Consider the following 14,493-nt stretch of genomic DNA (forward strand, 5'->3'; position numbering starts at 1 on the left):
TGAGGCGGACGATTTGAATTGGTAATGGAACGTGCAGTATCAGTTGGTGACGTAAAGAACGAGGTGTGTGAAGATGAAGACGTAAATAAACAGTAAAAAGATAGTTAGTATGAAGTTGGCTACTAAGATAGTCAGTGTAAAGATGTGATGTAACCAGTCGAAGTTAACCCGAGCGACGAAGAAGCATATTACACAAGACATCCAATCAGGTATGAGTACTTCCTCTCAAAGCAAGTTGGCTTGTTGGACTGGCCTTAAGTTTCATAGCTGTTGACTTTACTGTTGCAGCCGTGTATATACACACACACACACACACACACACACACACACACACACACACACACACACACACACACACACACACACACACACACACACACACACACATACACACATATATATATATATATATATATAAAAGATAAACAAAAGTGAAAAAACTACAGAAGGCTCGTGTTACATGGTTAAAGTATATATTTAAATCGTTATGTTAGAAAAATGTTATAAAATTTTGAGTATAGAAACATTGTATTTGGAGAACCACATACCAACTTTCTCACCTATATATATATATATATATATATATATATATATATATATATATATATATATATGTGTGTGTGTGTGTGTGTGTGTGTGTGTGTGTGTGTGTGTGTGTGTGTGATTTTAGATAGGTCGTTGAGACCTTTGTGAAAATTATAATTTGCTATTTCAGATTCTATTTGAGATCTCGTCATCAAGCGTCCATTCGTGTTCAATTAATAGACGTAGCTGAGTGGTAGACTTAATTCATCGCTCGGATTAACACCACAAACTTGGATGCCTTTAGCTGAATTCACTGTTATAAACATTCAGGTTTGGTCTCATATTTCATTATATCTGGCACCAGCACTCTTCCTTGCACCAGTCTCTGAAATCCTGAAACTCATTATGGGCAATTAGTGCTGTAGCATCGGAGTCGAGAAAGCCCAAGCATCTTCGCAACTCGACTACTGACAAAATTTAATTATATATCGGTGGGTATTGGGGAAACTCGATTCTTCGATAAAGTACCAGGACTCAGAAGAATGAATATACTCACAATGTATATAATGTCGTATATATAGATATACACAATTATTATATGTATTGTGTTTCCAATCTGTGTAACCCTACATTTTTTAAATATATATTTCAATTGTTTTATATCTAACCGTATTTCAAGGAAACACACTATTACGGCGTCCTTAAGACAATCAGCCAAAATTTTAGTGTAAATAATGCAAGGGAGATTACTCTAAAATGTAGTCGTTAAAATTGTCGTTCTTCGCTTGTTAACTGAAAGCTAGTTCTCGCTTCAAAATCGAATCTGTTCACCTAGTCCAGGGGTGGAGAAACTTTTTAGTGCTGCGGGCAAAAGTTTATAAAGAAAAAGGTCCGCGGGCGGATCACAAGTTCTAACTCTTATATCTATGTAAATCTTGTATATATCTATGTATAATTCGATATACATTAATAAAGATAAGTTTAACATTAAATTGATGCGTAACATCTTCATTAACGCCGCCACTGAATTTAAGCCATTAATATTACTTATGAAGTTTCTATATTTTTCAGCCAGAGTGTAGTTGGGTCTCAAGGGGATGGTACAAAACTTGCAATATGTGTTTTATTACATGGAAAAATGTGAGCAAGAGAAATAATATTCTTAAGATTATAAACCTGGAAAAGTTCAGGACAAGTTATTACATCCGCTAAAGTATAGAACAAGGAACTTTTTACTTAGCTGTAATATTTTAAGTAAAAGGTCTTTTGCTCTATACTTTACCGGATGTAATAACTTGTCCTGTACTTTTCCAGGTTTATAATCTTAAGAATATTATTTCTCTTGCTCGCATTTTCCATGTAATCCATGTCTTTTTCAGGCTATGTTATTATCCTAATGAATAATGTGTCAACTAATAATTTAAGAGTTTACCTTATTGAAAATTGAATAATAAATTTAAAGTGTGTGTTGTGTGTGTATGTGTGTATGTGTGTATGTGTGTGTGTGTGTGTGTGTGTGTAAGAGAGAGAGAGAGTTAGAGAGAGAGAGAGAGAGAGAGTGAAGGTGTACGTGTGTGTGTGTGACGAAGAGTGAGAATGACAGCGTACTCTTTTTTATTTATTTTTCCACGCATCTTTTTTGAGTGAGGGTGTGAGTGATTGACTGAGAGAAAGAGAGAGAGAGAGAGAGAGAGAGAGAGAGAGAGAGAGAGAGTGAGAGAGAGAAAGTGTGTGAGAGTGAGAGAGAGAGAGAGAGAGAGAGAGAGAGAAAGGTGAAAAAACAAAACGGCCAGACTACCGGCCGCGAAAGGTACTTCTGTCGCCGTCTCCTCGCGTCCGCCGATCGAGCGTCGCTCTCTTTTCTTCTTGTTTCCCTTTCGTGGCCGTTGTCGATGATGCAGCCGCCATCGTCGGTCGGCGTTCGTTCTGTAGATCGCAGCGCCGAGTTCGTGCCCACCGACGGAGCGTCGCATACTTCCGCCGCTACCGCTGCCACCGCCACCACACTTCCTGTCATTAACCGAACGCAACTCTCGACTCCTACAAGACTACCCACCGAACGTAAGCATATCGTTGAAGCCTTTCTCTTTGCGAACTCCAACGTCACAATGAAAGCAAGAACGTGACACGTCGTCGCGTGCGGCTCGCCGTTTCAAAGCTGCTGTCTCGCGTGGTGCCTCGAATCATCGTTCCGGGACGAGTTCGCACCGGTTTTCGTGTGCTGCGCGTTTCCGCTCCGTCTCAGGTGTAGCAGGTGGCTAAGGACCCAAAAGATGGCGATCCACGTCCGGTCGGGACGAAGCAAGAGGAAACTCTGGTAGAAGCCCGAAGCACCTTTTACGTGCAAATCGATCGTCCATGAAAGGCGCCGGATCAGTCCTACTACTCGACCGGGCATCGGGAAAGTCGCCTCGCCGGCGATCGTGCAACCTGTCACCCGACCGATCCGCATCGGTCGCCCTCTCCAGCGCCATCCATTTTGGCGCCCTGTCGATTTGACAGGTAAGTTTTTACACACTTCTGAGTAGATTCCCATTTCCTTGGCCACCGTCCTGTTGTCTCTATCGACCGTCAATCTTTCGGAGATCTAATGGGCGAACCGTAGAGCACCTTAGCCGGACGTTCGATTCAACCCACATCACTAGTTCTGCTTACCATAAGTAGCCAGCTTGGCACCACGAATTCGTTGCGTCACAATGGCTGCGATATACGGCTGCCTCTGATGAGTGGCTCGTTTCATCCGTTCCAAGTTCAAAAGTAGATCGAGGCCGTCGACTTCCCGGGGCCTCCAGTCGTTCGTTTTAACGGGCGAAATTGCTTGTCGTTCTCCCGCTGGCGCCAGCTATCCCAAAGGAAACTTCGGAGGGAACCAACTACTAGACGACTCGATTGGTCTTTCGCCCCACTTCTTAGGACCGACCGTGGGTGCAGATCTCGGCGGTAGTAGCAAATATTCGAACGAGACCTTCGAAGACCGAAGTGGAGAAAGGTCAGTCAGTCCTAAGAAGTGGGCAAAAAAACGTCCACGAAAGGCGCTGGATCCGTCCTCGTCCAGCGTGAAAGAACGAAAACGACAGCACGCAATCGGCCGGCCTCACATCGAAAGGGAATCGGGTTAAAATTCTAGAACCTGAACTCGAATAATGCCCGGCCAGCGGTAGGAACGCAGCGCGCTCCGAGCGTGTCCGTCGTCGAAGCTGGGGACCGGGCAAAGAAGCGGCAACGCAAGCGAGCCCAGAGACATTGCCGAGAGCCCCGGGAAGAGTTTTCTTCATAAAGAACCGCGTCCGTGGAATCGGCTCGTCCAGAGATACAGATGTAGAGCTTGTAGAGCGCCACCTCTCGGGCGACGTCCGGTGCGCTCTCGGCGGCCCTGGAAAATCTGGGTCCGTAAAAATTCGTAGCTCTCGAGTCGTTCCGTACCCACCATCCGCAGCAGGTCTTCAAGATGTCCAGCTTCAAGAAATAGCGCCAATGTAGATAGGGGAAGTCGGTATAATGTATCCGTACCGGGTCGGTTTGGCCATGTGTGTCACCGCACTCTCACGCAACCGCGTCGCCGGAACACATGAAGCAGTGGACCGGTACGGAGTTGCATCATTGGCGTCGTACTTGGCATCGCAGGCGCCCTTTTGGCCGTCACCACGGCGACAGGAAACCTTGTTCGCACTCGTGCACGGTCACGCTTTCGGCCAACTGGGGTCGGCTTCCCAGCGTGGTCGCCGCCGCTTTCGGCGCGGCGAAAAAGCGCTCGTGGTGGACGCCACTGAACCCGCACGTGGCCTTCTCTCGCGTCGGTGCTCCACTCCTCCGAGCACGTTCGCAGACCGTCGTCTGGTGGCGTGCGGTTTCATGCGAGACGCCTGGGGCATAGTGGGCGCGAACAACACAGCTCCACACCCGGGACACTGTGGAGCGACACGTCTTCGGGCTCGCAGTCGTGTCGTTGCGCGCGGCCCCGCTCCTCTTTGCGTGGGTCGGTTGTTGCACTGCGTCGCGTGACGGGTATTCGGTAGGCGGCGAACGGTCGGCTTGAAATTGGTACAGAGCGGGGGGGGGGGGGGGAAATCTGACTCTAATTAAAACAGAGCATCACGTAGCCGGCCGAGCCACATAGATGTGATGTGATTTCTGCCCAGTACCCTGAATGTCAAAGTTAAGAAATTCAACAAACGCAGGTAAACGGCGGGAGGTAAGAAACTTGCTTCCCAGCCACGTGGTCTCGGGTTCAGTCACACTGTGTGGCACCTTGGGCAAGTGTCTTCTACTATAGCCTCGGGCTGACCAAAACCTTGTGAGGGAATTTGGTAGACGGAAGTTAGAAGAAACACGTCGTCTTTTCTTAGCTCTCCTGAAAAAAGAATTTCTAACTTCCGGTCAGTCATTGTTATGATCAGCCATTATTATGATTGACCGTTGACTGAACACTATTCATTTTTTTTCTCCGTGTTTTTCTCCTTGTCTCCGTATTCTTTCTGTTGAAGAGCGTAGCTCGAAACGTCAAAGACTTTCCGTATTCCCGAGCGTCATACTAATACATCCTTTTGTTATTTACACCACCTGTCCTCGTCTGTTGTTGTTTTTTCGTATATTCTCCCATATATATATATATTGGGTGTGTGTGTGTGTATGTTTGTCCCCCACCATCGCTTTGCAACCGATGCTGATGTGTGTATGTCCCCGTAACGTAGCAGTTCGGCGAAAGAGACCGATAGAATAAGTACTAGGCTTACAAAGAATAAGTCCTGGGGTCAATTTCTTCGACGAACACCCTTTAACGCGGTGCTTCAGTATGACCGCAGTCAAATCGCTGAAGCAAGTAAAAAGAATAAAGTAAGAATGAAATATGCGTAGCGTGTATGCTTGTTTTCACACGAATTTGTATGATAGTCCATGTAGTGTGTATACATTCTTTGTTTTTGGTATAAGTTTAATATACTTTGAATATTTTAACAAATTTTTACAAATTAATTTTTTATTGCAGCGTCTGCTGGTAGGACTTTACAAGTTCCTTTATCTTGGTAGTGTGGAGGCGCAATGGCCCAGTGGTTAGGGCAGCGGATTCACGGTCATAGGATCGCGGTTTCGATTCCCAGACCGGGCGTTGTGAGTGTTTATTGATCGAAAGCACCTAAAGCTCCACGAGGATCCGGCAGGGGATGGTGGCGAACCCTGCTGTACTCTTCCACCACAACTTTCTCTCACTCTTACTTCTTGTTTCTCTTGTGCCTGTGGTTCAAAGGGCCAGCCTTGTTACACTGTGTCACGCTGAATATCCCCGAGAACTGCGTTAAGGGTACACGTGTCTGTGGAGTGCTCAACCGCTTGCACGTTAATTTCACGAGCAGGCTCTTCCGTTGATCGGATCAACTGGAACCCTCGACGTCGTAAGCGACGGAGTGCCAACAACAAAATCTTGGTAGTGACGCTTAATAGTATATCTTTTAATCTATTTTTCTCTTTTACTTCTTTCGCTCTGTCGCCTGAGTTCCATCTTTAGTACCGTGAATTAATATTTATCCCCCTAGCTCTCCCTACATCTCACCGATTACATTCTTTCTTTTATGAAACTGACTTCACACCCATTATATGTCAAATATAGCTTGCCTGTTAACTGTGAATTTCATTGGTCGCTTAACTAAGCCTTTCTACTTTTGGAGTAGTAATTTCTTCCCGGTTTATTGAGCTTACTTCTTTTCAATAATAAACTTGGTAAACAATAGTAGAAAGAATTATTATTATTATTATTATTATTATTATTATTATTATTATTATTATTATTATTATTATTATTATTAATATTGAGTGAGAGAGCAGTGCATGCCATCAAAGTGACACTGGTGTGAAATATACGAAGCCCATTATACCCATCATGACTACCCGTCTGATAAGAGTACACCAGGCACATGCATCACAACCATATGTGCGCAACATGGTGATCTCATATCAAGATAAACAGCGCATGACATCGCATGTGGGGTCCAGTTAGAATTTTCTTCAGGTCGAGTAGCCCATCCCGCTCAAAAGGTCCCTGAATAAGGGTTGTTTAAGGATGTTGAGCAAAACACCCATGTTTCCGAAGGTGAATTATTCAAACCCCAAAGAATTCCTCTCAACACATGGCTATGATGCTCCCCCACTACTTTTTCTCATGATCAGAGATGCATACAACGTCAGCCACCAAGGGACATGCTCAACTGGTTAAGGTCAAACAACTAACAACAAGCAAATCTGTAGTATTGAGCAGAATATTTGCTGTAGCCCATCTTTTATACCAAGACAAAACAATGTACATGATAACACTTCCAATCAAGATCAGAAGCCATGAGAGCCACTGCCTGGTACTGCTATTATTATTATTATTATTATTATTATTGTTATTATTATTTAGTAGTCTTATTTTTATCATGTGCTCTCACTGCACTACTCAGCGCAGCTCTGTGTGCCTTGGGTGTCTGCTGTGGCCTGTTGTGGTGCTGTAGGATGTGTGCGGTGTCTGGTTGTGCTATGTTCTGTATGTTATACATACTTGTAAGTCCTGGTGTTTTTGTTATGTATTTGTCTGAATGTTTTTTTCTTTTTATCATACCCAATGCGCTTGCTATAATAGGAATTGTTTCTGTTTTGGGGCTCCATATTCGAGTTACCTCTATTTCCAGATCTTTATATTTTGAAAGTTTCTGTTTCTTTTTGAGAAACGTTGTCATCTGTTGTTATTATTATTATTTATTGTCTTTGCACAGCTTCTGACGCTGGAGATGTACTAAGGTGTCAGCTGTTCACTACCAGTGAACTAAGGTAACACCCCTTATTTTTCGAGAACCATCCGGAGTATTCGCGTAGTTCCAAGCAGTGCTGTTTTCTGCAAGTGCTCCGCCCTTAATGCAGCCCCTATTTGTTTCATGTACTTCTCAAGATTTTTACTCACTGTTCCCGGGGCTCCGACAATTATTGGTACTACTACCACCTTTTCATCGACCACAACTGCTTAATCTCCCAAGCTAACCTATCATATCTATCGACTTTTCTTTCTTCCTTATCGCATACATTGTTGTCAGCTGGGCATGCTATATTCATGATCCAACATCATTTGCTTTGTTTTTCAATTAACACTTTGTCTGGTTTCCTATTCTCTATCTCATGGTCGCACTGAATCCTAAAATTCCATAGAACCTTTGCATTATCATTTTCGATTATGCTTTCGGGTTTATGTTCGTACCACTTTTTTGCTCTGTCAAGTTCATATTTCTTGCAAAGTGTCCATTGGACAATCCTTGCTATATTGTCATGACGTCTCTTATGTTCTTTCTGGGCTAGTGGCGTACACCGACTGGTAATATGCTATACGGCTTCCCCATTTTGTCCACAAACTCTGCACTTATCACTTTCTGATGTGTGTCGATTCTGTATTTGATGTAATTGGTTCTTAATGCTTACTCTTGTGCAGCTCAGATTAGAGCCTCCTTTTTCGGTTTTAAATCCCTTTTAGTCATCCATAGTCATCTTGTTTCTTTCTATGTCTTATCTTCAACATCTCTGCAAATTTGTCCAGGCATTCTTTTCTTTATCGACCTATTTTCAGTTTCATTCATTCTCAAGTCCTTGTACAGTGATTTATCTTTGCAATCTTCCATCCTACACAAACCTGACTTTCTTACTTCCAATAACAGTTGTTCTGTGGCATTTCTTACATAGCATGCTATGTTGTTTTCTTCTCCTCTAATGTTGTGTTCTCATCCAATCAGTCCTCTTTCTCCTCTTTTTCTTGGTACATAAATTTGTCTGTGTCATTTTTTGGATGGTGTATCCAGTATCTAGTTAGCAACTTCCTTGTCTTTCTGTCTAAGCTGTTTAGTTCGTCTACTGTTCATGCGATCACTCCTGCTCCATATTTAAGTAGTGAAACCACCCAGGTGTTGATAGCTTCAATCTTATTCTGCCCGTTTAACTTCGACTTAAGGATCAGTCTCAGTCTGCGCAAGTACCTCACCTTAAATTTTTCTGTCATTTCTTTCTCCATCAATTTATCAATTTCCAGTATTCCTAAGTACTTATAGCCCGTCTCTTCTATCTGCTTTATAACCTCTCCGACGGTATCGCTAGCCCGTCCATACATTTGATTTTGCCTGTCTTCAAGGCTAACACACCACACTTTTTCAGTCCGAACTCCATTCTGATATCAGCACTGAAAGTATACACCATGTCAACGAGAGAACTGACTTGGGATTTATCTTTACCATAAAGTTTGAGGTCATCCATGAATAACACGTGGTTGACTTTTTGTTGGCCGGTTTTTGAATACATACCCAGCCTTTCCTTTCCTCAGAATCAGTGTTAGTGGTATCATGCACAGTACAATGTTCAGTGGGGACAAGCAGTCCCCTTGGAAGACGCCTCTCCTGATTTCTGTTGTCACTAAACTTTTTCCATATGCTGTCAGTTCCGTCTTCCACTTCATACTTTTTCCAAGCAATCGCTCGACGTTCGATGCAATACTAAACAGGTTCACACATTCCATAATCTAAGAATGTGGGATCATAGCGTATGCCTTACGATAATCGATCCATGACATGGTTAAGTTAGTTTTCCTCCTCTTGCAGTATCTAAGTACAGTTTTGTCTACCAGGAGTTGTTATTATTATTATTATTATTATCATTATTATTATTATATATCTACTAGGGATCAGTTGTTCATGCATTTCTAATTTTAAGAATTTAGATTGTAATCTGAAGAGATTTGACGGCTATTTGTAGATTAACTAACCCCATTAAGCTGTGTGCTGGGTGTCATGAGCATAGAATGGCATTTATAGAGGGATAAATAGCCACTTTAGTCATTCTAATTATGTAAGACTTGATTTGGTTCTGTAGAAATAGTTATTCATCTAGGCTTCCCTATTGTAGTTACCTGGTTGTAGTAGGCTTAATGCCTCTAAATTTCTGGTTGTTGATGTAAATATATTTTTGATGACTAGTTCTCTGTTAGTATGTTGGACATATTAGATTTCATCTGTTGTGTTCTTTGCACAGTGTTGATATTTTGTAGTACAGAAAATAGTAAAAAGCAAAGCAAATCACTCTTAAGTCTTAGCGGAAATTTGCTAAGCCATTTTACATACTCTTCTTTCAATGAATGTGCTTCACTGTAGGTTATCTTTTGTTGTTTAAACCTAGGTAAGCAATAATCAAGCAGATCTATGATGTAAAACATTCCAATCATGACATGTGAGCAAATGCATGTTAGATATGACTATTCCATCTGTACTAAAGGTGTATAGGGCTAGATCATTTAAGATCTTCTTTAGTTATTTCAGACGTTAATTTGTGAAGTGAAAAACGTTTGACCGTAATTTTTACCAGATCGAACGACAACATAGAAGCTCTCTCGTTACGTAATAGTTTACAGTCCTAAACAGGAATGTAGGTATATGTGTGATGAGGTGATATACTGGACTCTTCAAAAAATAGAAAATTTTGAAAATTTTTGACACATCCACATTTGTCGTTTGGTTAGTGAGGCTCATTTAGTATGTTTATATATAGGATCCCCAAAGTGGATGTTTTAGTTGGCAGTCCCCTCACTTTTCGACCGATTCGGGCCAGGTTTATCTGCATATGGTCATAATAGCACAGTTATTTAAGAATGTCTTTTTTGGTTACTTTTGTGATAATTTAAATACTTCATCAAATTCAGACATGCACTAAGTTGAAAAATCTTCCTTCAACTCTACAGCATCATGTATCTCACCTCAAAAGACTACACAGCACATAATTAAGCCCTTTCTCATTTGCTCTACTTTATTCTATTTTTAATATAATCACACTTACTCTTGAAATCGTATTGAATTAAACCAACTCACAAGTCTCTACCTTATATTTCACGTCATTAGCACCTCTATTTTCCTTATTGGAAAGATTATCTGTGGAGATGAACAAATATGAAATACTAAATTGGATCCCTGCTGTCTTCTAAGTTGTTGCTCTTAGATATAAATACACTTTTGTACCAAAGAAAAGACAAATATTGTAAAGAAAGAGAAGGAAATTTTCTATATCATTTTATTTTTCATTCTAATAAAATATAGTTTATTAACGAAACAATGGAGTTAGATTCATGAGAGCTGGTCCAAAGACAAATATTTGCAAAGAAAAGAGAGGAAATTTTTTCTATATTATTTTTATTCTTCATTCTAATAAAATATAATTTGTCAACGAAACGATGGAATTAGATTCATGAAAATGATCTTAACATTAAGAATATTCTGATATTGTCTCCAGTCGGAGACCAGACAAATAAGACCATTAGTAAATAATTATAGTTTATTCACACATTCCTGAATTGTTGAAATTCCATTGTCGAAACTTTAGAGGATTGATGTGTAATAGTTATTGAAAAGAAATATATCTGAAACAAGTGCTGCGTCTTTTATGATTGGGCTAGTCATATTTTATGATTCAGACCTGTAAAATAAAATATTTGAAGATTTAGAAAACTCAAAAACTCAGTAAAATGAATAAAATATGAATTTGTATAGAGCATAACGCTTCAATCTTTTATATCAATAAATCATAATTACAATTTATATATTGATAAATTACGTTGAGAACAAATGAGTTGTTAGTAGTGGGTGTTAAGATACGACATATGAAAAATTTCATAAGAGGGGAAGCTGGCAGCGGTATTGTAGATTGCATTGTTACTGTAAGAGTTACGAAAATTGAGAATTGGAGCAAAAGTTTCAGAGATAAATTGAAATGAATTTAGTTCTGGAGCAGCGGGTGAGTATCGTCTCTTCTTTACACGCTGCATGCTGTCCTTTGTTAATGACTTGAATTCACCTTTTCATTTTGTTTAGTTTTTATATTGTGAAGACTGCCATTAAAAAGGTTTTACTATTGTTGAGGTCATGTTTTGTTCTATTCTTTGCAGCATTTAAGCTGCTAACGTCCTAAGTGTAAGGAAAAGTGTTCTGCATCTACACTGATTTTATCACCCTGTTTGACGAATCAAAATTAACTCGCTAAAAATTCTAGATTAACTACGTTAATGTAGAATATAAGGCGTATGCAGACAGTTGGAAAGCTAGGACATGTTGCTTTATGACTCAGGGAAGAGATCATTCACGAATGCTAAATGACAAAAACAAATTAAAGAGAAAAGAAACAAAAATTATGTTTAATAACCAATAAAAATGCATATGGAAAGTAAAGTGAATAGCACGTACCTGAAAATGTAGATTCATATACCCATATCTGTACCTGCATACACTTATGTATGTATGTATGTATGTATGTGTGTATGTATGCATGCATGCATGCATGTATGTGTGCATGCATGCATGTGTGTATGTATGCATGTATGTATGTATGTATGTATGTATGTATGTATGTATGTATGTATGTATGTATGTATGTACTGAGAAGTAGTCAGAGGCATTGTAGATTGTATTGTTGAGAAAGCTAAGAACTGGGACTAATGTTTCAGAGAGATAGAATGAAACAAATTTCGTTCTGGAGCAGCTTGTGAGTATTATCTCTTCTTATAAGTTTGGTTGTTCTGACAAGTGTACAGACCTGATACAATCTTTATTTAACAACATGAAGGCTAGAGTGTACTATAATGTTAATTTATCTTAACCTTTTCCTGTTGAAGGTTGAGTAAGACAAGGAGACATTCTTGCACCACTGTTTTTTTGTTTGTTTTACCGTCGTATTCGTGGTAGCATTCGAAGATGACACTAAGGAAATCTACATTAGATTTAGAACCACAGTAAAATCGTTCAACATCACAATAATACCGCAGATACTAAGGTGTTCGAATCATTTATTAGGGAAATATTATATGCTGATGACTGTGATTTAGTATCTGACACAAAACTGTAGGATGTGATTACAGCTTTTAATGTACCATGCAAAGCTTTTTGGCTTGTAAATAAATTTGAAAAATATAACAGAAGTTATGTTTCATTGTTGCACCTGGAGAAGCATATGTTAAACCAAAGATATTAGTAGAAGATAAAGAATTAAAAGTTTTAACGCTGTTTACAACAGTACTTGGAAGGAAGGTGTGTGACGTGTGATCGTCGCATTAATCATGAGAGAGAAAGTTGTCATGGCGATACCTCCTTACAGGCCTACGCAAAATTGCAGAAAGTGTATGGAAAAGAGTGTATGAGCTGCACATGAATATACGAGTGGTTTAGCCGTTTCCAAGATGGCCGAAAAATGTCGATATTGACGAACGTTCTGGGAGACCTGCAACCAGCAGAACTGAGAAAAACATCGCAGATGTGTGTGCAGCTGTGAGGAGAAATCATCGAATCACCATCCGTGAGTTATCAAATGGTGTGCAAATTAATTACAGTTCAACTCAGTTCATTATCACTGAAGATTTGGGTATGAGACGCGTTTCTGCCAAGTTTGTGCCCAAACTTCTTTTAGCTGATCAAAAAGACACTCGGATTTCAGTTGCACAATGTCTCCTTGATTGTCGAGAACGATAAAGACATTTTGAAAACTTTGCGTAGGCCTCTGAGTAGGTATCGCCTGACTTTTGGCAAAATTTGATGCTGATTCTCTGCTCAACTTTCCGTCATGGCCAATGCAACGATCACACGCTACACACGTTACTTTCTAGCACTGCTGTAAACAGCGGAAGTGAGCTAGAACGTTAAAACTCAGTGCGTATGCACAGCAGAGTTCAAAGTCAATCTTTGCCAAGCGGCTTCATTCTGTGTACTTTAGCTTCGTTACTATAGCAGTCCGGATACTTATTGATCAGACCACGTGGAGGTATGTTGGATTGTTGATATGTCTGTTTTTGTATATGTAGAATAGTTATAACACATCCTTTTGATATATGTATTATATATATATATATATATATATATGCTGAGACCCCTTTCGGTCATGACTGACCATGGGATTGCACCTAGAAAGTTACCCTCCCAGGCACAAGTCCCGGCAAGGTTGTTTATGGAAGCTCAGCAATTGTACATGCATACCGGCCTCCCCTCTCCACGCCATCAGTGTTATCCAAGGGAAAGGCAAAGGGGCCGATACAGCTTGGCACCTGTGACGTCGCAACTCATTTCTACAGCTGAGTGAACTGGAGCAACGTGAAATAAAATGTCTTGCTCAAGAACACAACACGCAGCCCGGTCCGGGATTCGAACTCACAGCTTCACGACCGTAAGCTCGACGCTCTAACCACTGAGCCATGAGCCTTCACACACACATACACACACACACACACACACACACACACACACACACACACACACACACACACACACACATATATGGATATATACAGTAATATACATCTGGAAGATCCTGGAAGGGATTCTATCAAACTTTGGCATTGAAAGCTACACAAATGCCAGAATGGGTCACCACTGTAGAATTCTAAAGATCACAACACTGCCGTCGCGCTTCAGGATCAGTTACTGCAACATCTTGGGTTTCAAGGGCCTACAGCTTTTTAATATTCTCCCAAAGAGCTTGAGTGACCTACACAAAGTGGATGTAGGTGTTTCCAAAACAAAACTGGATCTCTTCCTGTCCAGAGTCCCAGATGAACTTACTTCGCAGCAGGAGGCGCAAATGAGAACAGCGATATCAAACTCCCTTATTCACCAAATGCCACATATCAGTGGAAGATCTCAATAACAGTGTAGCAAAACGGCGGTGCCCCAACATAGCCGCAGTTTTGAGCTAAAACCAATAAAAAAAAAAAAATTATGTGTATATATATAAATACATACAGTGTACATTTAAACACATAAGAGAGATGTCCATAATCGGACATCTCTCTTATGTGTTTAAATGTACACTATGTATTTATACGAATAATATATAGTCTATTGACTAGTTTTTTTCTTCTCGCTAGACCACTGGTAGCAAAAAGAATTTCTAGATTCTTTTGCTACCCTGAGATTTATCAATAATATATATATATATATATAT

The 14,493-nt window shown here is 40.5% G+C and overlaps 1 protein-coding gene across 2 annotated transcripts in view; it reads right to left on the reverse strand.

Annotated features, from left to right (window-relative positions):
- Window positions 1-10,567: 10,567 nt before the first annotated feature.
- Window positions 10,568-14,493, reverse strand: part of LOC106871860 (uncharacterized) — a 42,051-nt gene continuing 38,125 nt past the window's right edge. For both annotated transcript variants that reach the window (XM_014918605.3, XM_014918597.3), the window contains one exon: window positions 10,568-10,986. In XM_014918605.3, coding sequence (XP_014774091.1) covers window positions 10,974-10,986 — 13 coding nt within the window. In that variant the 3' untranslated portion in view covers window positions 10,568-10,973. The remainder of the gene's footprint in view (window positions 10,987-14,493) is intronic.

This window comes from Octopus bimaculoides, chromosome 3, assembly GCF_046866305.1.
Source record: "Octopus bimaculoides isolate indiv1 chromosome 3, ASM4686630v1, whole genome shotgun sequence".
Lineage (NCBI taxonomy): Eukaryota > Metazoa > Mollusca > Cephalopoda > Octopoda > Octopodidae > Octopus > Octopus bimaculoides.